This window comes from Lepidochelys kempii, chromosome 5 (assembly GCF_965140265.1).
Source record: "Lepidochelys kempii isolate rLepKem1 chromosome 5, rLepKem1.hap2, whole genome shotgun sequence".
Lineage (NCBI taxonomy): Eukaryota > Metazoa > Chordata > Testudines > Cheloniidae > Lepidochelys > Lepidochelys kempii.
This window is the reverse complement of record NC_133260.1, coordinates 99,892,969-99,915,559: the sequence shown is the minus strand read 5'-3', so window position 1 is coordinate 99,915,559 and position 22,591 is coordinate 99,892,969. Positions and strand designations below refer to the sequence as shown.

The window sequence follows — 22,591 nt, the reverse complement described above, 5'->3', positions numbered from 1 at the left end:
CCCAGTAGATTGCCTAAGATCATTTTACAGGAGGTCTAGGTGATATGCAAATATAGAAGATGGCATCAGACTGGCCACAGGGTAGTTTTGTGGGGTCTTGTGCTATCTACTAGTTTTGGCCAGATAATATTCCAAACAAACAACAACAACACTTAAGCATGTAGTTAGTTTTAAGTATAAGTCTAGTTCCATTGCCTCTTTGGGGATTACTCATGTGTTTAAAGTTAAGCATGTGCTTTAGTGCTATGATGAATCAGGGCATTTGTACATATTAGTGTATATTTTCAGTAGTAACCTTAGAAAGAACTGCCAACAGCTTATTTCAAGTTCTACTGCAAAACTATGAGAAGTGCTTAGATTTTACTAAGTGTCAGTTAAAATATATTTTTATTTTTAAAAAAGTTGAATTATAAAATGAAGCTAGAGATGTTTCTGTCCAGAAAATAATGGAATATTCCTGTAGGATATCCATTTATTATCTATATAAACAATCACTCCATAAAAGTATAGTTTTAAAGGATAATACTTGAGTAAAATAACTGAAATTTGTTAAAAAAATTAATTCTTCGCACTTATAGCATCTTTCACTTTAGGATCTCAGAGCATTTTACAAACTTTAATTAAGATTCTCAGTACCTGTAAGGTAGATTATATCTTGTCTACAGATGAGTAAATTGGTCAGAGAGATTAAATGTCTTGCACAGTATGTCAGTGGAGGAGCAGAAAACAAAATGTAGGAGTCCTGGCTCAATGTCCTGTTCTAACCTCTACACAACATTTCCTCCCTAAAATGAATACTTTTATATAGTGATGCACAAGTAAAGTGCCTGACATTTATTGTCCTATTTTTGTGTATGTTTGTGTTCCTAGGCCATTACATTTCTGTGGATACTTCCTGGGGAACTCACGATGAGAAAGCAGTACTTACCAGTCCTGAACTACATTCTGAAGAGTGGAGCTGCATCAGGCTTATATATCAGATTGCAACAGCTTCAGAGACGTCATTTGATCCTACCAGGCTAAACCTGTATCTGAGGTTACAAGGAGAAAGCTTTGATCATTTACTATGGTCAGCCAAGGAGCCTTCAGATAGCTGGCTCATAGCCAGTCTTGATTTAAGAAACACCACAAAAAAGTACAAAGTAAGTACAATTGTAGAAGATAGTACTGGATTTACTGTGTACATGCTGGAATGTACTGGCTCTTGTTGAACAGGAGAGATGAGGTGGGTGAGATAATATCTTTTTAACAGACCAACTTCTGTTGGTGGAAGAGACAAGCTTTATTTGTAGTGCAGAGCTCTTCTTCAGGTCTGGAAAAAGTAATCCGTATTCAACAAACTGTCATAGATCTGAAGAAGAGTTCTGAGTAGCTCACAAATTTGTCTCTTTCATGAACAGAAGTCGGTCCACTAAAAGATTAATATTACCTCACTTACCTTGTCTTTCTAATGTCCTGGGACCAACACAGCTACAACAACACTACAGACAACATTGACATTCTTCTTGGCTTTCATTGTTGTTTTCAGTAGGTGGATCTTTGAGTAGTGAGAACACAGAAAGAGAACTCAGTGGAAAATGAAAGCTTTTTCACTGGAACCCAGACTCTCTCTGGTTTTCACACACTTTCCTCTGCTACGTGTTCAAGGACCTGAACATGCAGGCTTAATGTATGCAAAACTCACATTGAATTCAGTGGAAGTTAGGTGCACAAAGGATTTCACATTTAATACATAGTTGCCGAAATGTTGTCAGGGACAATTCTCCAAATAAGCCTGGCATCAAGCTGGGGCTGCCAGAGTGGTCCAATCTGAGCATGCATGGTAACTGGACTGAAAGAGTAGGCATAGAACTGCACGTACATAAACAGATCTCTACTTCACTAAAGGTGGTTTTTTGGTGCAAATAGAACCTCACTTTTTAAGGTCTTTCAGAAAACTCCTATAGAGTGCATGATACTCAGTTTAGGTAACTGCCAGGGAGGAAAGAATTAATCCTTCCTGTAACCTGTTAGCTGCTGGTTCCAGGGCATCTAGGCATTTTAAAACTGATTGATTTGGAGATTGATTCGGGATAGCAATCTATTAATTCTATCCCTAAAATCAAGTAGTTAATGCTGACCTCCATATATCTTCAGTCCCTAAAATCCAAATTAATGCTGCCCCCCACCAAAAAAATAGGTTAATAACCTCCCCAAATTAATCAACTCTTACCCCCACTTGGATTAATCAGCTATGCCCCCAGATCAGTAATTACTTTCCAGTCACCACTCTTCTTTAGAGAGCTGCTTAGCTTTTGTTATTCCCACCCTCACTGGTTCTTGCTTCTGCTCGCCTGCCCTCAAAGGAGAAGAGGGTTCGAGGCTTACAGGGCAGTATTGATACCCAAGCTCTTTTCCATAGAGTATCTGGCAGTAGCTTTCTTCACTTCACAGTCTGGTCTCAAAGCTCCCAGCTCATTGCTAGCTCTTGTACTACCTCACTAGCTGTCTCTAACTCTCACTGAACCCTCTAGAAGCCTTTTTCTCCATGTCCCTGTGACATCACCGCCTCACTGAGTGACTGCATTAGTACCATCCCCAGGTTCCATTTATGTTGACATACACACTTAGAAAACTTCAGCAAGTACCCATGAAAAAAAGTCATTGTCTTGAATGGTGGCAATAGCTACACTAGGCCCATGCTTTTGTTCTTGTCTTTGTCACAGGGCTCATGGGGACAATAAAGAATACCTGGTGATGGAATGATAAGGATGGTCATTCCCCCCTTAATGTCCCCAAACTGTGCATACACACAAGCATAAGAGCCTGAGCTGAGGTGGAAGGGATGTGCTCTGCCCCAGCTGTGGTACTGCAGCTGGGGTAATTCTATATCTGAGCCTATCCCCAGGAAAGAAAATGAGAAATGTTCTATTGATTTTAGTGGGAGCAGGAGCAGGTTCCATGCTTGTGTAAAACATGTTAGGTTAAATTAATCTGTGATGTAATGCTGTTCAAGTCACTGGAGATACCTAAGAGATGAATTTTTCCCAATAGCCTTCAGGAGGAATGGGAGGCACATTGATACATCTATATAGCAGCAGTACTATGCAGAACTCCTAAGTGTTTGCATTGCCAGCATTAGCTGGGGCCCAGGGGCCGGAGTCATGGCCTTATTCCCATTCTGCTCAGACATGTCTCTTTTGGATATGTGCTTCTGGAGCACTTGCAGCCATAGCTGCCTCCAGTGATGAGCTGCCAAAAGCTGAAGAACCGGTTCCTTCACTCGCTCCAGGTCTTTGGCGGCAGGTCTTTCACTCACTCCGGGTCTTCGGTGGCACTGAAGGACCCGCCGCCAAAGACCTGGAGCGAGTGAAGGGCCTGCCGCCGAAGACCCGGAGCGCCGCCGGGTGAGTAAAAATTAAAAAGAGATTCTCAGGGGAGCCTCCCCAGCCAAGAGCTCAGGCAGGCCGGACAGGATGGTCCCGTGGGCCAGATGAGGCCCGCGGGCCAGAGTTTGCCCACCCGTTTAACAACCGGTTCTAAACTGGCTTCAGAATGTAACGATCGGTTCATGCAACCTGGTTTGAACCGGCTCCAGCTCACCACTGGCTGCCTCCCATGCAGGAGTATTAGCGCAGGGGAAGCTGGAGTCAGGATGGGCTGAGTAGGTCCAGGCAGCTACTTAAGGGTAGCCATAATGGTGAAGTTTTGAGAGAGAGGATCTGTGGGTGTTTTATCTCTTTATAGTAAATTAATGTGCATCTGAAGGTGCCATATGAACAACAGAGGGGTCTGAAGTCTGTTATCTGCAAAACAGGTATAACACAGTGGGTAAAATGCAGGCTTCCTCTCACTATCCATCAATGTGCTTTAGCGCTGACTTAGAGGAAAGAGAGCAGTACAGTCTCCATGCCCATTCCATCCTTGGCCTCTCTGTTGCCCAGCAAGGGCACCTCTAGTGATTAAACACAGGACAAGACTGCTACATTTATTTAGCTACTCTAATATCACAATTTTAAAGTTTCGATATTATATACAGTAACAGAAATACTAGCACTCAATTATACTATTGTGTTTATATTTTCCAGATTGTACTGGAAGGTGTACTGGGACAAGATAATTCTGCCAGTATAGCAGTTTTTGAAATTAAAATAACTAATGGATATTGTATTGGTAAGTACCATCCCTCTCCCCATGTGCATAGATGAAAACAAAAAATATTTTTTATTAGAGAATAGTCTAGCATAGTCCATGTAAAAAGTTCACTATATTTAAACTCTGTGTGTGTGTGTGTGTGCGTATACACACACATATATAGGTCTCTATGACAGAGAGAGAGCTTCACTTAAATGTATATATTTCTGGGCTATTTATTGCACATTCAAGATCTACTGTAGGACTCAGAAAACTAGACTGCTGCAAGTACTGGACGTAACAGCTGCAACCCTATGACTAACTGTCCATTCATGCTTCATTATGCAGATGTCCGAGCAGCTCCATAGTTACAGTTGTGTTGATGATTGTACGTAAAGGAGGAATTTTAAGTCCCTTAATTCCCCATGATATTTCCCAGAGATCCCTACCAAAGTAATAAAATTGCAATGAGCAGGAAATATTTAAATTTTTAGGTAAATTTAGTGGTGGATGAATCCGCATTTTTCCATTCTTGTGTGTATATGTTACACACTAAAAGATAACATTTCAAAGTAACGTTTTATTGTGCTCTGAATAACTTACTTACCACAAGCATCACATGCTTGATAATTCACGCATACTTTACTCTTCTTTGGGCAGGCTACTTTTTAAACATGAAGTTTAAAAATAATCATTGCATCTGTTTGGCTCTGCAATGGACATTCAATAGACAGGGGGCCTTTCTGTTTTACCAGCCCTGCTCCAATTACAATAGTCATTGCTATAAATCTCAGCTATCCAGCTATGCTCCCCAGCCTGTCTACCTGCCTGTGACTACAGGGCCCAGCCAGCCCATCACCATAGCTCCCTGCACATACACCCCATTTCACTGAGCCCCATTCCAGCCTCTCTTGGACCCACTGTGGTTCACCAGTGGGAGCTCTGGTCTGACAGACCTGATAAGGGTCAGAAAGTAGTACACTGAGACCCTGTTTTGGCATTTGCAATATTTTAATTGGTGCTAAGTTCCAGCAATTAGTGAGATACTTTAGCAAATGTCAAAAGAACAAGTGGGATTGAACAGGATGTGACACAATAGTTCATAGCACACATCAAGGGTCATTGGCTATGGTAGTGTGGCAGTTTACATTGCTTCCTTTGATGGCTAGCTAGTAAGCCCTGTAGGTGTTTTTTCTTAGATTGCAGAAGGCTAACATGTGGTCTCTACTAAGACAATAAAGTAGATGCTTAGCAATAGCCTTTCTTGGTGCTTCTGTAATGAACATATGTGATCTTCATGATGTTATCTGCAATTGCAGAATGTGACTTTGAAGAAAATCATCTTTGTGGCTTCATGAACCAATGGAACCCCAATGTAAACTGGTTTGTTGGTGGAGGCAACGTTCGAAATTCACAATCCATCTTCCCCAGAGACCATACATTTAACAGTGAATTGGGTAAGCAACAAGTAGATTATCTAAGCTAATAATAATCTGTGCCCACAAAAGCATCTAACTTTTAACTTTTGTATTGTGGTAGCAACTAACCGACCTAACCAGGTCACATGATCGAAAGATAAACTAAGACTTTACTTTTGCTTACCCTGTTGTCAATGAAAAATAAAATAAATGGTTGGCGAATAATATTGTGACATTTATAATGGTGCAAAGGAAGGGCTGCGTTTTAAGAAAAAGTTAGGAGGCCAGGTCCTTGCTACTCATAATTCCTCTTTTTGCTGCTTCTCCTGAGGCGACTTCCTTCAGATCTAGGCTGAGGGGATCAAAGGTGGTGTAAAGGCCAGCTATTCTCCATTCCTTTCCTAGCTAGTGTAAATACCTCAGAGTAGGTGAAACGAATTCTTTCTCAAACTTGCTCTCTTTATATTTCCCCTCATCTACTACTTAATATTGTATGTGACTGGAAAAAAAAAGTCCATTTATTTTTCATTCCAATACTTGCCTGTTCTAAGTTTCTCACATTGGAATGTGGGAGTCACGTGGCTTGAGATATTTAAAACAAGAATAGACAAAGTATTGGAAAAAATACTGTAAGAAACAATCCTGCATTGGCAGATGGAGAATGGGCTAGATGACTTAGATGTTAGTGATGGAAAATACTTATTATGATTCTAAAGGCTTTGATCCTGTTTCTTCTTTGTCATTAAGTTCTTGTCTTCATCATTTTCTCTCATTCCCATCACTCTTTTGGGTCCGTTTTACTTTCAGTGGTCAGGTAACTTTCATATGTAAGTACAGTAACACACCAATGATGATAGGAATCAATTGCATCTGCAGCATTAATAGGAGACTAAGCCCTTTTGTCTGTTGAATAATTTAGGCCCTGATCCTACAAAGATTTTATGCACATACTTAACTTTGTGCACTGTGAGCAGCCTGCTTTAAGAGCAGGAGCAGATTTACCATGAAACACACCATGTGGTGGCACCAGGCCCCCAAAGACAGGGGGCCCCCCAAATGCAGGATAAATATCTGACAACCTGCCCCGAGACCCGGCTGCCTGCATGCCGTGGCCGATGGTCCCACGCCACTCCCGGAAGCGGCCGACTGCTGGCACATCTCTGCATGCCCCTAGGAGGGAAAGGGGAGGAGGCAGCTCCCCTGCCCTCAAGGGGTGCGCAGAGACATGCCAGCAGCAGGACTAAGGTGGCTCCCTGCCTGCTCTGCCTCCCTCCCTCCCATGCTGCTTTCCTCCTGGAAGCGGCCGGCATGTCCCTTCAGCCCCTCGGCGTGTGTGTGTCTCCGAACTCTGCCCTCACCCTGAGCGCTGACTCCACTCCTCCCATTGGCCAGGAACTGCAGCCAACAGAGACCCCCTGCCCCTGGCTAAGAGCTACTGCCAGAGGGGTGTGTGTCCCGGTCACTTTGGGAGCCGTGCTGCCCGAGGTAAGCACTGCTCCCCTGCCCCCCATCCAGAGCCTGCACCCCTCACCCAAACCTCCTCCCAGAGCCCACTCACCCCCCCGCTCGAACGCAACCCCCTGCCCCAATCAAGGTACCGCACTTTATTTTCATTTACTTCTCATTACTTATAATATAGGAGGAGGATGAAGAAAAAAAGAATGAAAAACAGGGTGGGGGAGGTAAGAGGATAATGTTCTTTTTCATGGCTGGGTCCCCAATGGGGGACCCCAAAAATGAAGCTGTGCACAGGGCCCCACTAACTCTAAGTCTGCCACTGGTTTAAGAGCAGTCTGCTCACAGTGTGTAGAGCTGAGCACGTGCATAAGTCTTTGAAACATCAGGCCTTAAGTATCGCTCTCATGGCAACTTTTCCTCATTTTGTATTGTGCTCCTTTACTCTAGTCTCATGTTCCTGTCATCTTTTACATTCCACTCTTCACCCAGTCCAGACTTGAGCAGATGTAAGGGCCTTATAGCTCACTGAAAGAACAGCAAATTAAAAAAAAAAAAAAAATTGTAGCAAATGAAAAAGTAGAAGTTTTGAGTTGCTTTTGATATGAAAAAACTTCTTCTTGGACACTGCTTTGTAAATATTAGACATCTAGTTTGTGAATCAGTTGCTTCAGACATATAAAAGATGTGTTTTCTCTTTTAAACATACAAGGAACTTGGCATGGGAAAAAAGTTCACTTTCCTCCCTCAGTGGTAAGAAAGGCTAAAAGATAGAATTCTCCTTAAAACCATATGTATTACCAAAAGCTCTGTTCAGCAGGTATTAGAAATTATACCAGGCTGAGTGGCCATTTCTAAGTGGGCTGTGCTGAACATATAAATATGTATTTTCCATGTGGATTTGGCCCAAAATTCAGAAAGCAAGTGAATGTCTTATACATAGATCCGAGAACTAGTATCCTGATAAATGGTTCCTGCTCTAAATATATGCCCCTTACAAGGGAACAAGACCACGCTATCTGTTCTCACCACCTTTATTGGTTGTAACATTAGACTAGAGAAGACTGCTGCATTTTGCAACGGCTTTAGTCTCTGGGTGAATTCAAGATGTAACCCCAATGAGATTTGCAGGTCTTTAGCACTTCTGAAAATCAGGCAAAAGGTATCTTGAGTTGAGCATTGAAAAACAGAGGCACACAAAATTAGCAAACTCTTCTACAAATTTTGGCTGTAGATTCTGAAAATTAAAAAGTACCTGTGTAACTTGAATGAAGGAACGTGAATGCAAAAGCTAGTTAAACCCTAACTTGTGCTCTAAAAATAGAGTGGGTGTCCTATTCAAATCGTAGTGCTGTCTGTTTCTTTTGCCCTTTTAACAGACTTTATTGATTTTCATGTGATCTACTGATTTTGATAGTACAACAAAAGACCGTAATGCTGTTATGTTTAGAGCAGTGACTATGATGCAGTTTTACAATCTCTGTAAAACTTACGCATTAAAAATCTTCTATTGGGACCCTGTTCTGACTGTCATCATTTGTAGGGGGAAAAACAGACATGAAAGAAGAGATTAAAACCCATCAGTGATCCAGATAACTTGAAAAAGTTAAGAAAAATTTTCTGAAATCTTTATAACATGATTGTTATGGTCTGTAGTCTGTTTAAGAAAAAAGAAACCACCCACAACTATATCTAGGACAAAACTGTTCCACATTTATAAATACTGAAATAACTCATTGTCTGGATTTTAAAATTATGGTACATGACAACGTGCTGCCAATTACAGAAACCTTTTCATCCTTGTAATGCCGAGCCGTACATATTCCAAGCGTTTGCTTATCATTGATATTGGATGGAGGAATTCAGTGAGCAGAAAGTATAGGGAATGAAACACAACTCATTTATATGACATTGACTTAGCTGGAGTTAGAAGACTTTTATTTCTTTAACTTAACTAGGGTTCTGTTCTTTAGGTCATAGAACACAAAGCACTTAAAGGCTTAGAGGATCTTTCGGATCTCTCCTTGTACATAAAACTTATGTAGTAGATGCCTTTTCTTCACTACTTTGCTTGAAGTGCCTCTTTTACACTATACTAGCAAAGACAGGGCAGACTTTTTAGTTCCTTGTTGATCTTACAGAAAAGAAGTTGAGGGCATTCTAAGGGCAGCAATAGGCAAGACTTATAATTCAGATCTTAAACAATGTGAAGTGTGTGACAAAACAAGAAACCAGGAAATGAAAAGTGATGGTTAACACCTCCTTAACTGATGCCGCTGTGCCTTTTACCACCACAATTGTATGAGTTGAGTACAGAGTATCAGTCTAACACTGCTTGGCCCCCAGTCAGCTAAACAATTGGTAACCAATTTAACTTGAGTTTAATATGTTACACTTTCACTAGCCCACACTTGGTGACTCATTGTTGAGAACCTTTCACCATTTGTGAATGAGCTTGCCACAAACAGTGAAAATTAAGTTGCGACAAGTGGTAACACTGCATGGAAACAATGAAGCACCAAAAATGCCCTCAGCCAACTACAGTAGAAATGAAACCTAGGTTGGGAGGTTGGTGGCGAGGCAGGAACTTGCCAGACTAGTAAAAGAGGCAGAGACAGCCAAATTAGCCCTTCTCAAAGTCCAAGATGAAGTGGTCAACAGCTAAAGCTTCTAAGTTCATAAAATATCAACTAATTATTTGGGCTACAGAGATGAGGAACCTCCCCAGCAACAAGTATATACAAACCAACATACAAACCTTAAAATGTTAGCTCTGAAATAGCCTGTGGTTGTGGCATTTCACTCTACTGTTATATATATTTTCACCATGCTGAGCAATATTTTTCCATGATAAACCTCATCTCTGATCAATATATATTATTTTATGTCCTTTAACTGTGGCAGCTCTGGGTGTGCATCAGAGACCTAGAAAGAGAGAATGTAAATATACAGATATGCATATGCTGTTTAGATAAACAGAAATACATATAAAGGGTCAAATTCTCAACTGCTGTAAATCAGCATAAATCCACTGAAGTCAATGTAGCTATGTCAATTTTCAACAACTGAGAATCTACCTCGTGTGTGCAGGAAGTAACCTACTTCTTTTATTCTAATCTGACTGGGATATGGTAAGTTTTTGTCCTTTGAATTTTTTCAGTTGTGAGTTTGGAGAGCAGATTTTTTCAATTTAAGGTAAAATTGAAGACTTAAATGACTTGAGACAGCAACAGGTAAGGGTTGCGATTGGCTTATTTACCTCTGGAATCCCAGTCTCTCAAAATCACAACTCACCAATATGCTATTCATAGGATTGTGCCAAAAGAAGAAGAGGAGAAAAGAAAAAGGGAGGCAGCATCTGTAATTTGTCAAGTGAAGAGAGTATTACTGCTATTAGCATTTCTAAGGAGGCCCTCACAGTAGTTATCCAATGTATATGTTGTGGATAAGCAGCATATCAAATTTCTGCACATCTATTGATACATCTATTTAATTGTCATTTTCACCATTATATATATTTAAGGGGTTTTTATATATATATTTATATTTTTTAGGTCATTACATGTATGTGGACTCTATCTATGTCAAGCATTTCCAAGAAGTGGCCCAGCTGGTCTCACCTAAGACAACCACTCCCATGTCCGGCTGCTTATCCTTTTATTACCAACTTCAGCAGGAGAGCGGCATTGTTTTTACTCTCTATATGAGAGATATAAATGGCTTTTATGAAGAGATCTGGAAGATAGACCGTACAATGAATACAGACTGGAGTTTAGCAAAGGTTGATTTTGATGCACCATATCCAATGGAGGTAAGAAAATCAAAACCTGTGCAGTATAGCTATATCTTCCACAGTTTGCATTGCAGCTCCATATGTCAGTGCTGCTGACGTACCGCTTCTTCTCTACTATATCATAAAATCAAATAGAACATGTGTATCTCTGTCATCATTTCTCTTACCTTCAGAGGGCCTACTAGTGTCCAGGTATGGCATTGCAGGGATTGTTTCAGTCTAGCACCCCCTTTTGTTGGTTTGTTATGTATGGCCTAGTCCTCCTGCCAGGTCGCTGTTCAGTTCATTCCCCTTCCGGGGCTAACAGAACAGTCCCCAAAATAGTAAACTCTAATCCATCTCCTGGCCTCTATCTGGTGCTTGATATTCTTGGCTTCTTTTATCTTTGTTGCCTGAGCATCCCCTCTTGGTCTAGGGAAGAGGTAGGGGAACCCTGTCTGCCCTCTCCTCTGGGTTCCAGTCTGGGGACCTTATTTAGGCAGTTAAGGACTGTTCCTTTAATCCCGCCACCATTTCCCCTTTGCTTCACTTATCAGCATCCTCATAAGATCAGCAGGCTCTGTTGTCCCTGCACTGACTCTGTGATTCCTCACAGTTTCTCCTGGGACTAGCTCAGGAGGCATCTCCTACAAGCCAGTTTCGTTCCTCTCTGCAGCAGATGGACTGTACAATTCTAGCAATTCTTTGCCCCTTTCTTCAAGGCAGTCAGTAGCTCTCTCTTATGAACAGGAGTTCCCCTCAGCCCTCTCCTTGGAGCTGGGAGTGTGCCTCATGCCTCTTGCCTTAGATTAGTCAGTTGCAAGGCCTTGTGCCAGCTTCCCTCAGCTGAACACCCTTCCTAGTAAGCCTTCCAGTCTGGAGGGTTTGTCAGGCTGGACTTCTGCTGTCAGCATCTCCCTGCTCTGATGGAGGAGGAAGCCTTTATACTGCTCCCCTTCTCCTAACCCCTTCCTTGCCCTGCCCTCTCTGAAAGATTTGGGCCTTTAAAGGTACGGTCTTCTGATTCCTTCCCTGAGCACCATTCATTCCCAGGACTCTTAGGTCTCTACATGTATCTTTTGAACTCCTCTGAACATTTTAAAGGGCCAAGTGGTAGGGCTGACCAGTAGGCACTACTGCCCTCTATCCTGGCCTACCCCATTGCAATCTCATTTGAAAATAAATGCACTTTTAAAAGTTGTGGTAGCTAATGCACCCGAGTGTACTCTCTGGGCTGTATTATTCCTTTTCCCTGTTCAGATAGGGTGCCTCCAGCAACCACAGCTTAGATCTTACTCCTCCACAACCCCCCTTAACACAGCTCGATTTCTCAAAGCTAAAATTGAGCTCTATATTTTATTATTATTCTTATTTATTATTATTTTATTCTAAATCTCAGAGCTATCCAAAAGAAATAGGAAGTAGAAAGTGTTTATTCTTTGCTGACTCTTGATGCTTCACAGAATGGGAAGAAGATTCCATTCCTGACACCCTCCCTCTGTCCCCATCCCGGCCTTGGAATGCCAATACCTGCACTATCCTCTCAAAGAGGTTTTGTAGTTTTTCCTAAGTAATCTGAATTCCAGATGATGAAGTTGTGTTACTACATTGTAGTGACATACACAATAGATAAGTAATAAATTGCCATTTATTTTTTCAGGTTATTTTTGAAGTTGCTTTCAATAGTGCCAAAGGAGGCTATGTTGCTCTAGATGACATTTCTTTCTCTCCAAATTATTGCAGCAATCAGACAGGTATGAATTCTTTTGGGTATTTACTTTCCATAGTTTCTCCCTTCCTCTGCCTCCTTTTATCAGTCTGTAGATTTCACTGCTTGGAATATACTATAGTGACATTCAAATACTAGCCTGCTCAATTTAGCAATGCCACTGGGTTCCTCCTCTTAAGAAATGAAATGGGATTGTAGAATAAATGATACATGCAGATCAGAAGTGAGGGTAATTTACCCTTTGTGTAAAGCTCTTTGAGATCTGATGATGGAAAAGCACTATATATGAACTAGGTATTTATTTATTATTAATTATTATTATTATTAGTCATTGAAACAACATACTTAGGGACATGGTGGATTGTCCATCATATGACGTCTTGAATTCAGGACTGGATATCATTCTAAAAGGTGTGTTATAACTCAAACAGAAGTGATGGGCTTGATGAAGAAATTACTAGGTTGGGTTTTATGACCTGAGTTATGCAGGAAGTCAGACTAGATTATCATAATAGTCCCTTCTGACCTTAATCTGTAGATTGCCAGAGCTTCAAAACTAAAGCACAGCATTTTAAATTTTGAGTAGGAATAAAGAAGATTTTAGCTCTGTATTTGGCACTGGTGCAACCACAGCTGGAACACTGTGTCCACACTTCAAGCAGGATGTTGATAAATCTGGAGAGGGTTCAGGGAAGAGCCACAAGAATGATTAAATGATTGGAAAACATGCCTTGTAGTGATAGACTCAATGAGCTCAGTCTATTTAGCTTAAAAAAGAGAAGGTTAACAGGTAACTTGACCACCGTCTGTAAGTGCCTTCAAGAGGACCAAATATTTGATGATGGGCTCTTCTATCTAGCAGACAAAAGTATAACAAGATAATGACTGAAAGCTGACGCTAGACAAATTCAGACTGGAAATAATTTATCAGTGAGGGTAATTAACTGTTGGAACAGTTTACTAAGGGTTGTGGTGGATTCTCCATTACTGACTATTTTAAAATCAAGATTGGATGTTTTTCTAAAAGATATGATCTAGTTCAGCAGGAATTATTTAGAGGAATTTCTATGGCTTGTGTTATACAGAAGGTCAGACTTCTGGCCTTGGAATCATGGAAGTTTTTATGAAGTATGTAGAGAATGTCATTCATTTGGGCAATTGATCCAAAACAGAATGGTCTACCCTTCCTCTCAGACAAGTTGCATGCTCCATGCTGCAACTGGAAAGCTAGTTGGAATGCTGTGATTCTATCTCCCCTGAGGTTAAACAAATTTCCACAGAGACTGAAGCTGGTACAGCATGCCTCTGAGGGAGCATGGGACAGGGACAAGTGCCCAAAATTAAATAAACAAGGTGCCATGGTGGCAAGAAACCACAGGTGACTGGCAAGGGCTGTATCCTTCCCACAGTGAGGACATGTCCCAGTGTTAATATCTTCCCACATGCCTGGTATGCCCTTTCAGAGTTAAGTCAGAAGATACCTTTTGGGGTCATGTGACCTACTCACTTCCCTCAGTTGATGGAGCTGCCTCTGAGAGGAGAGTGTTGTCAGGATTTTATTAGGTTTCCACAACAACAGAACCAAGATGGATCCATGTGATTGTTGTTGCGGGGCAGTTAGGGCCAGGATTCAGCCCTTGGCAGATACAGTGTCTGTCCCTGGACTAGCCAGATACTGTTTAGTTTGAATGTTGCTTTTCGTTGCTAAGTAACATTCTAACAAAATGATTAATGATTTGCTATCAAACCTATTCATTCTTTTTGGTCACAATTATGAATTCTTTTGAAATGGGAAGAAAAAAACATTTTGTACTGATCTAGTAGAAAGCAATTTCTTCCTTTTTTACATCTATCTCTACATGGTCTCTGCAAACTTTATCTGCACAGCTTAAAGATGCATTCTCTGGAGGGCATAAGACTGAGACCCCATGTGTGTTGCTAATCTACCAGTCTTGGTTGATTGAATGTAGTTTTTGTATAACTATCTTCTCTCCTCCTGTTCTGGTTTTACTCATTTATGTAACAGTCTGTGCTTGGGATTTATGTATTTTTTTGAGTTCTTGATTATGTTTGCAATAATGTTGCGCTTTGATCCATTTATTACTTATACTGATAATATATTTTCCTCTTCTATTTTAACTTTTAGATGTTGTTTATTTGATGGGCTAAATACAGTCTGTTACCTCTTTAGAACACAATACAGTTTATTCTAAATATCCTGACTCAAATTCTTATCCACTGTAAGTGCGTGGAACTCTAGGTTGTCAGTGGAGCTACATTCAGTTACACCAGGTCTGATTTTGGCCCATTAAGTTTTTCTGTGTGAGAAATTCATGCCAGTAATTTTCTTGGTGTTTTGTTGAAATATGTTCAGTTACTTTTTAACCTTTCAGTCTTGTCACCAATTCCCCTATTTCCATCTCTAGTTGCTTTGAGTACTTCTGAAATTGCATTCTCTTTCTGCTTGGCTTTAGTGGTTCTCTGCCTCCAGCTGTCCAGGAGACTGTGTCAGCTCTATCTGAAATCCTTTGCTGTATAATAGTGACATTAAGTTTTGATTTTTTTTCTAGGAGTTCTGATTCAAAAGTGCACAAATATTAGCTCAGATCTTCAAAAAATCTATCAGCCACCCATTAGTCAGAGGACTAAACTTACTAGTCACAGGCTGATTCAAAAGATGGGGCCTGGCTCTTCTGGCCAATGCCCTAATGAAAAGCTGAATTCAATCAGCACCCAGAGTCAGGGTGCAGGGATTTTTTCCAAGTGCTGTTCTTGGACCTTGCTTGGCACCTCTATCTTTCACAGCTGGCTCGTAGGTGTCTGTTAAATTTAAAGCCACCACAACCCTATTTGTCCACTGGAAAGGAAGAGAAGCACTTACTTTCTGCTTTTCCTTTCTACTCAGGGTCTTCCAGCTGTTGTAAGGGGTAGCATCTTCAAAACATTAACCCTCCCTTGCCCTTCTAGCTGCTGCAATAGGGTTGGTTGCCATTAGGGCTGATCTGTTTTCAGTCTTCTACAAGGGCTGAACCCCCCCCCCCACTTTTTTTTTTTTTTTATTACGCTCACTCTGGGAAAGCTCCTACTTGGCAGTAGCAAGCAGACTTTTCAATCCTTGTATTAGCTACTGTACTGTAATGCTAGGGAGGACTGAGCCAGGCCATCATGGAGCTCCTATAGACCTGACCTACAACCTGTAGGAACATCCCCTGATTGCCATATGTTGATTTTCCCCAATAACTTGTACAAATGATCTGTGAATATCTTAGAGAGAAGCCTTTTTTATTAGAAGCAGTCTGCCGGGTGGAGATATTTTTAGATTAAAACTCTGGCCTTTGAATTCCACACAGCAGGAAAACCAAAAAGCCTTCAGCATGAATGAAGAGATTAGCTCAACTCTTTAATAAATTACACCATTTATAGTAATGTTTTCCTTTGTGCAGTGAAACATGCAATACTAATGTGAATTGAGCAAAGCTCCAGATGTCAGCCATAAATAAAAAATACTACCCCTACCTACCTTTCAGGAAAGGAGGGTTTGTTTAAATGAATAAATAAAATTTAAATATTTGTCTTAGAAGGTTATCACACTGGAAATCTAAATATTATTATTATACACACACTTTTTGTCTGGATATCTTTTGAATGGAGTAAGACAGAAAAAAATGTCTGGGTGTCTTTATGCATTACACCCTGAAGGAGAAATTTTATTTTCTTTTGATGTCTGTTGCCTATTTATTTTTTTTATAGGGACTGTGAAAGAGGTATTTCCCCCCTTGGCAAAATATAAGAAAATAGGATCTATTTGTCATACAAAAATGATAGTCAGGCTGACCTCAAACTGTGTTCCATATGTATAAAGTGTGTGTGTATATGTATCTGCTTCTCTTCTGCAATACACACAATTACTAGTCATGAACAAACCGAGATAAAACAGAATACATTTTGGCATTCTTGTTCTTAAAATACTTATGCATATTACAGTGTACCCCTCCTAGCAGAGCATGTTTATCTTTTTGCAGGATTTTCTTTCAATCCTGCTGAGGCAAGCTGCAATTTTGAGGAAGATCTGTGTCATTTTTATCAGGATCACAAGGATGGCCCTGGCTGGAGCAGAGTGAAAGTAAAGCCTAATGCATATAGGACTGGAGATCACACTACTGGATTAGGTAAATCGAAAGTTCTTTTAAGTGGAAAAGTCCAACTGGATATGAAGGTTAAATTACTCTTTATTCCAGAACAGACTATGCAATTGACATACTGCTCTGCACTGGGGGTACGGCAGAGAGATACTGCCCCAGAGGGAGCTCTGTAACCCAAGAACCTGTTAATGCCAGCTGGCAAGGGGGCACAGAGTGGGTGCATAGAGAGTACAGGTGTCTCTTGAGTCTGGCATGTACATTCTGTTTCACCAGAGAGGGTCATGTGCATCCTTTAATGAAAGGTTATGTCATACTGATCCTCATAATTGTTGCAAGATGTCTGTACGGATTATAGAGTTGTGTATATGTACTAAAAATATATTTTAACATCTGTCACAATCAAAGAGGAAAACAGGTTTCCTTCCAGAGAGGAGGTAAGATGCATATCTGTCAAAATGTAAATTAAGCATTGCAAGCCAACACAATAGAAGCGCTATTTACATAGAGCGTCAACAGAAAAGGAGCACACAGGAAAGGAAAACAAGCTATCGGGGTTAGCCTAGCTGTGTGCAAAGAAAATGGACTTGGGGTGGGGGTATGTACAGGAGGCGAGGAAGACACCCCTTTATCCTGCATCTAGGAAGTAACCAGGCAGTATGATTACATTCATAAAAATGGGATTTTGATGAGACTTGGTGGAAAATGATGATGCAAAGGACATTTGGGGTAAGAAATTTATTTAGACAGAAAGTAGTCTCTTAAAGTAAGCTTAGTCTATAGGGATCGTGTTATGATTCGTTTTATATGTAACCCTTCTGTTTCCATTATTCTCACACATTATCTCTTAAACCTTGATCGTTGATAATCAACTGATGATCATTTTCACTATAAATATATCTGTGTTGTGGTATTATACAAGAACTGATCCTGAGTTGACTTGAACAAGCTGGTATGTACCCTCTCCTCTTGGGGAGAGCAAACCTGATGTTCCTTGGAGTGTACAGGGTGCTGACCCCTGCAGGGGAACACTTTGAAGGGGCTTGGGGACTGGGGTGCACGTACTGTTAATCTGCAAGGCAAAGTAAGAGATTCCATAACCCAGAGGATAACTAACAGACTGAGGTATCAGGGAGCTGGCACCTAATTAAGCACAAACAAGTGTCCCTCTTGCTTGAGGCAGGGTGGTGGTAAGTCGTGGGCACCCTGAGAACCATCCCAAGCTCCCAGTCATATAGAAGGAGCATGTACACTGCACCATCCCTGTGAAGGTCCTAAAATGGACTACAATTGTGCCTGGCCTTTGCATTTCAAGAGGGGAGGATTCTTGTGCACTTCTATCACTACACTCTCACAAGTGCCAGGAAAACCCTTGCCCTTTCTCTATGGAAATATAGGGCCAGATCCTCAGATGATATAAATCAATGCAGCTACATTCAAGTCACTAGTCAACACCAATTTATGCCCATTGAGGATCTGTCTCATAATGTTTTTCAAAGCATGCAATGAACTACTTGTAGGAATTTGTAATAGTCAGGAGTTTTGCGTAACTTTTTTAATAAGGAGAGGTGTTAGGCACATGAATATAAACTCTATTCAAGCATCCTGCTGATTAAAAAAGCAAGAATTGCATGTCAGTGGTGCTCTTACCTCTCCAAAGCAGAGCCTCAGGATATTTGGTTGTTTTGGGAATATCCTTTACATTGTGGTTTCTGACACTGCTCATAGAGACCCTTTTGTGTAGCATTCACCACCATTCAACCATATGTGCCAGAGAGGCTTGCATCCTCTGTATGAACTATCCAGTGAAAATCTGACCGTGAATAAAGTGCTGAGTGCCCTAGCATTACCTCTTCCGATAAGGGAGTGGTAGTCTTGAAATTGAGTCAGGCTGCCAATGGAGTCAGCAGGATGCTATAAAATTGAGGTTTTTTTGTTTTGTATTAAAGGTAATTCTGCAAAGTGTTGATCTCCAGTGAAAACTGGAATCTGGCCATGTGCAGTCTTAAATTTGTAATGGCAGGGAGTTTATTTAGGATTTTGATTTGACCACTACAAACAGGGTTTTTATATAATTTGTTAACCTGCTAGGGGAAACTCTCATTAGCACCAAAATCTGCTGAAATGACTAAAGCTTCTTTTACCTGTGAATAGGCTTTGTGAATTGTTTATTAGAAAGACTCAATAATTGCACTGTTTTGCAGGTTATTACTTGCTGGCGAACACACAGTTTACCTCACAGCCTGGGTACATTGGACGTCTGTATGGCCCCTCGCTGCCAGGAAACTTGCAGTATTGTCTGCGGTTTTATTATGCCGTATATGGATTTTTCAAAATGAGCGACACCCTGGCTGTTTATATCTTTGAGGAGAATCACGTGGTTCAAGAGAAAATCTGGTCTGTCTTGGAATCCCCAAAGGGAGTCTGGACTCAAGCTGAAATCACCTTCAAAAAGCCTATGCCTTGCAAGGTAACAACCAGCATTGCTTGTGTTTTGTTTTTCTCAAAGGTGTAGACGGAGATTTTTCATTCACTTCCCTTCTAGGGGGAATGTTAATCATCTTTGGCCCAACACTGCAAGGTGCTGAGAGTCTTCAGCTTCCAGTGAAGTTAATGATGGAGTGGAGGGCAATCAGCTTGCAGCGATGGTCAGAATCTTAGGGCACTTGTTAGCAGGTTTATTCTACTATTAGTTTGTTTGTTTGTTTATTGAGGTTGTGCCTCCAGGCCATCAGTCAAAAATCAGTGCCGCATTATGTTAGGCACGTTACATATGGATAATGAAGAACGAATCCCTACCCCAAGAAGTTTGCAATCTGAGTAATCCTGGTGCTCATGTTATTCCGGAGGACCTTAGTCTGTGAGTTACAGCTATAGCTGTGTGCAACTCGGTGGATTTGATTCTCATGGGCTCCATATACGTATAATTTTAGTTTTGCTTCACAGGGGGTTTGCAGGTGCCATTCTCATTTTCAGTTTTAACAAACCCAAAACCTCAAAAGCAAAAATTTCTGCTCAAACTGCTGAATTTGTCTTGGTAGTTTTGACTAAAACTAAGTCTCAACCTGAACCCAGAAGTCAGTCCAAGTTCACAGACATGGGTGAAGGTTTTGTGGAATCTGGTCAGAGTTTGTACCAAAAATAGGTGAATTAACAAAGTTTTTCTCAGAACCATCCACACCAACCCTCAAGCAGTCATCACACTTCTACTACCTTTCTCTTTTCCCCCCAAAGTTAATTTGACTTAGATAATCCCCAGGTATCAAAATCAGTCTAGAAGTCATTGTATCAGTTATCACAGTTCCTCTTTTGGGGTTCATCTACATGACAGCAGGAGGGTGTGATTTCCAGCACTGGAAGGCATACACACACTAGCTTTGCTCAAGCTAGCATGTTAACTAGCAATGTGGCCATGGTCACAGCTTGGGATAGTCACCTGAGTGTGTACACAGGGGATCAGGTGGGATTCTATTCGGGTGACTAGCTCAAGTCAATGCCTATGGCACCACAACTGTCCTGCTATATTTAGAGAGCTAGCTCAAACAGAGCTAGCATGATGTGTCTGCCCAAGCTCTGAATCACATCTCCCAGATAGAGTGTAGACATACCCTTGGAGCACCATTGCAAATGGTGCAAAAGATTTTGGGGGACCAGTTGCGAGTGGCTGAATGTTGGATCACATAAAAAGATGGATGACACTCACGATTTTGGAGAGTTTGTTTAATTTTACTATCAATGTTAATGCCTTTTTGATGTTTCTACAAGTGACCAGTAGTAGAAGGGAATTGAACTTCAGGAACAATATGATAATGCAGAAGGAAACTGAGACAGGCAGTCATAGATCCTGTCCTACATAAATACTTTTACAGAGCTCCTTAAAACTTTTTAAGAGGTTGTGGTACAGACTTGAAAATTTTGACAAGATGAGATGCTGCTGTTTGAACCCTAAGATGGTCCTGTCTTCACAAGTCTGCCACATGGTATTGCCATTCTTTTGAGCAAACAGTCAATTTTAATTCAATGAGAGAGAGGGAGAGGGAGAAAGAGGTGTAGGTGGAGGACCATTGGTATGTGTGGTACACACACAATGACTGTATGCCCAATTTCAAATGTGGGTTCCAGTCCCAGACAGACATCTGCTTCATGCACCTATGAAATATCTATTTGAGTGACCAAATGCAGGATTTCGTGGGCTAACTTTGCTGATATTTGGAGGCCTCACATTTCCTTGACTCCAGCTAATCTAATTTTAGGTCGGGGAACTTTACAGAAACCACAGTGGTGATATAGGTTTAGGACACCACTCCCCATGCAGTAGATGAGAACAGTACCCTGCTGATTGGCATCAGTAGATCTATCAGTGTGCTAATATGTCCATTCTCCTGACAAGTAGCAGATAGAATTGTTTGTGATTAGCTCTGCCCCTTTGAGTGATACTGGGGATAGCTTTGTGTAACTGCATAAGAGAGCCCTCACAGCACAAGTGCCTAGTACTATGAGGATGTGTTTTGCTACTACTCTGTTCAAGGTACGTACTAGGCTGCAAAACGTGTCTGTGAGGAGACATGGGTTATAGTTCTGTCAATATGTTGATGACACTCAGCTTTGTCTTTGATTTATCTGACCAGGCTAATGTGATAGAATGGTATGTATGTAACTGGGGCCTGGATTAAGGCTAACTGGCTGAGGCTTCAAGCAGACAAGACTAAGGTGACATTAGATGATGGGAAGAAACTATAAGATTTGGTGAGTTATATTAATGTTCTTAATTGAGGGAGCAAGCTGCCATTTGTTATGCAGGTTTGCAGTGCAAGAGTCTTGTGGCAGGTGAGGCCAGCATGGTTTTTTCAATCTGCACTAGATGATTAGGGGTATGCCCATGTCTTTCAGATGTAGATCTTGTTACAATCATTTCTGTCTTTGCTCCCCTGACAGTTGAGTACTGCAATGCACTGTCCATGTTACCAGATCCAGAGTAGAATCTCTTCCTTCCTGGAGAGATCACAAGCTCTACAAAAGCATAAAGGAATCTTCTGCACTGAAATCTGCCTATGGTGAAACTTTCTACATCGGTGTCTAGCTATGATACTAAATAAAAATAAAAAATTTTCAGTCCAGTAAATCTTTACCCGAGTAGTTCCTTCCTCTGCAAACAGTCCCATTAACCACTCACATGGGCTTACTTTGACTACTTGTGTGTTTGACTACTTGTGTGAGTAAAAGAGTACAGATTTGATTTAGTGCTGTATTTAGTACCATTGCTTCAAATGAGAGCTAAAAATGACTACCTTGCATGTGTGAAACCTCAAGAAAAACATAAAATGGACAGATTTTAAAGCTCAGCCATTTCTGAGTTATGTATAAGCTAACTAGCATCTTAAAACATTCCTACACTGGGAGAATGTGGGGTGTGTGTGTGTGTTTTTTTTTCCTCCTACCTTCATATAGTTAAAAATTGCTAAAGGTATTTATTTTGTTCAAACTTTCTAGGAATAACTTCTCCTTGGGTGGAGACCAAGTACACCCCAAAAGAAGAATTTAAAAAACAAACAAAAAACCTTATGAACATGTGAAAAGGGGGTTTTGCACTGAAAGTCTCTACCTTAGCTACAAAGTAGCAGGCTCTGTCAGGTAGCTGCTATAGTTGCAAAGTCACAATAAATAGTAATGAGATTCTTGTATGCAATTTCAGATTAATATGGAAAACAATGCAAAACTTCTATTAGATATATAGCAAATGTGTGGTGGGAAAATGGTGCTGATAAAAATCTTCCTAGGACAATGGAAGAAATATATACTCCCAGTTTGATTTCTTTTAATATCTGATTTATCTGGAAAATCTTTAGAAACTCATTTGATTTTTTTTAAATTGTTTGAAAGGTTTAGTAATTAATGTATTTAAAAACCTTTTAAAAACTTAATTAGCAAATAACTAAACAAAATACAGTTTGTGTGTATAATTTCC

General features: G+C 40.7%; 1 protein-coding gene across 2 annotated transcripts in view; it reads left to right on the top strand.

Moving 5' to 3' along the window:
- The window catches only part of MAMDC2 (MAM domain containing 2), a 100,832-nt gene that overhangs the window by 44,100 nt on the left and 34,141 nt on the right, over positions 1-22,591 (top strand). For both annotated transcript variants that reach the window (XM_073345169.1, XM_073345170.1), the window contains exons 3-9: positions 871-1,142; positions 4,068-4,152; positions 5,433-5,570; positions 10,541-10,797; positions 12,419-12,512; positions 16,510-16,656; positions 18,831-19,096. In XM_073345169.1, coding sequence (XP_073201270.1) covers positions 871-1,142; positions 4,068-4,152; positions 5,433-5,570; positions 10,541-10,797; positions 12,419-12,512; positions 16,510-16,656; positions 18,831-19,096 — 1,259 coding nt within the window. The remainder of the gene's footprint in view (positions 1-870; positions 1,143-4,067; positions 4,153-5,432; positions 5,571-10,540; positions 10,798-12,418; positions 12,513-16,509; positions 16,657-18,830; positions 19,097-22,591) is intronic.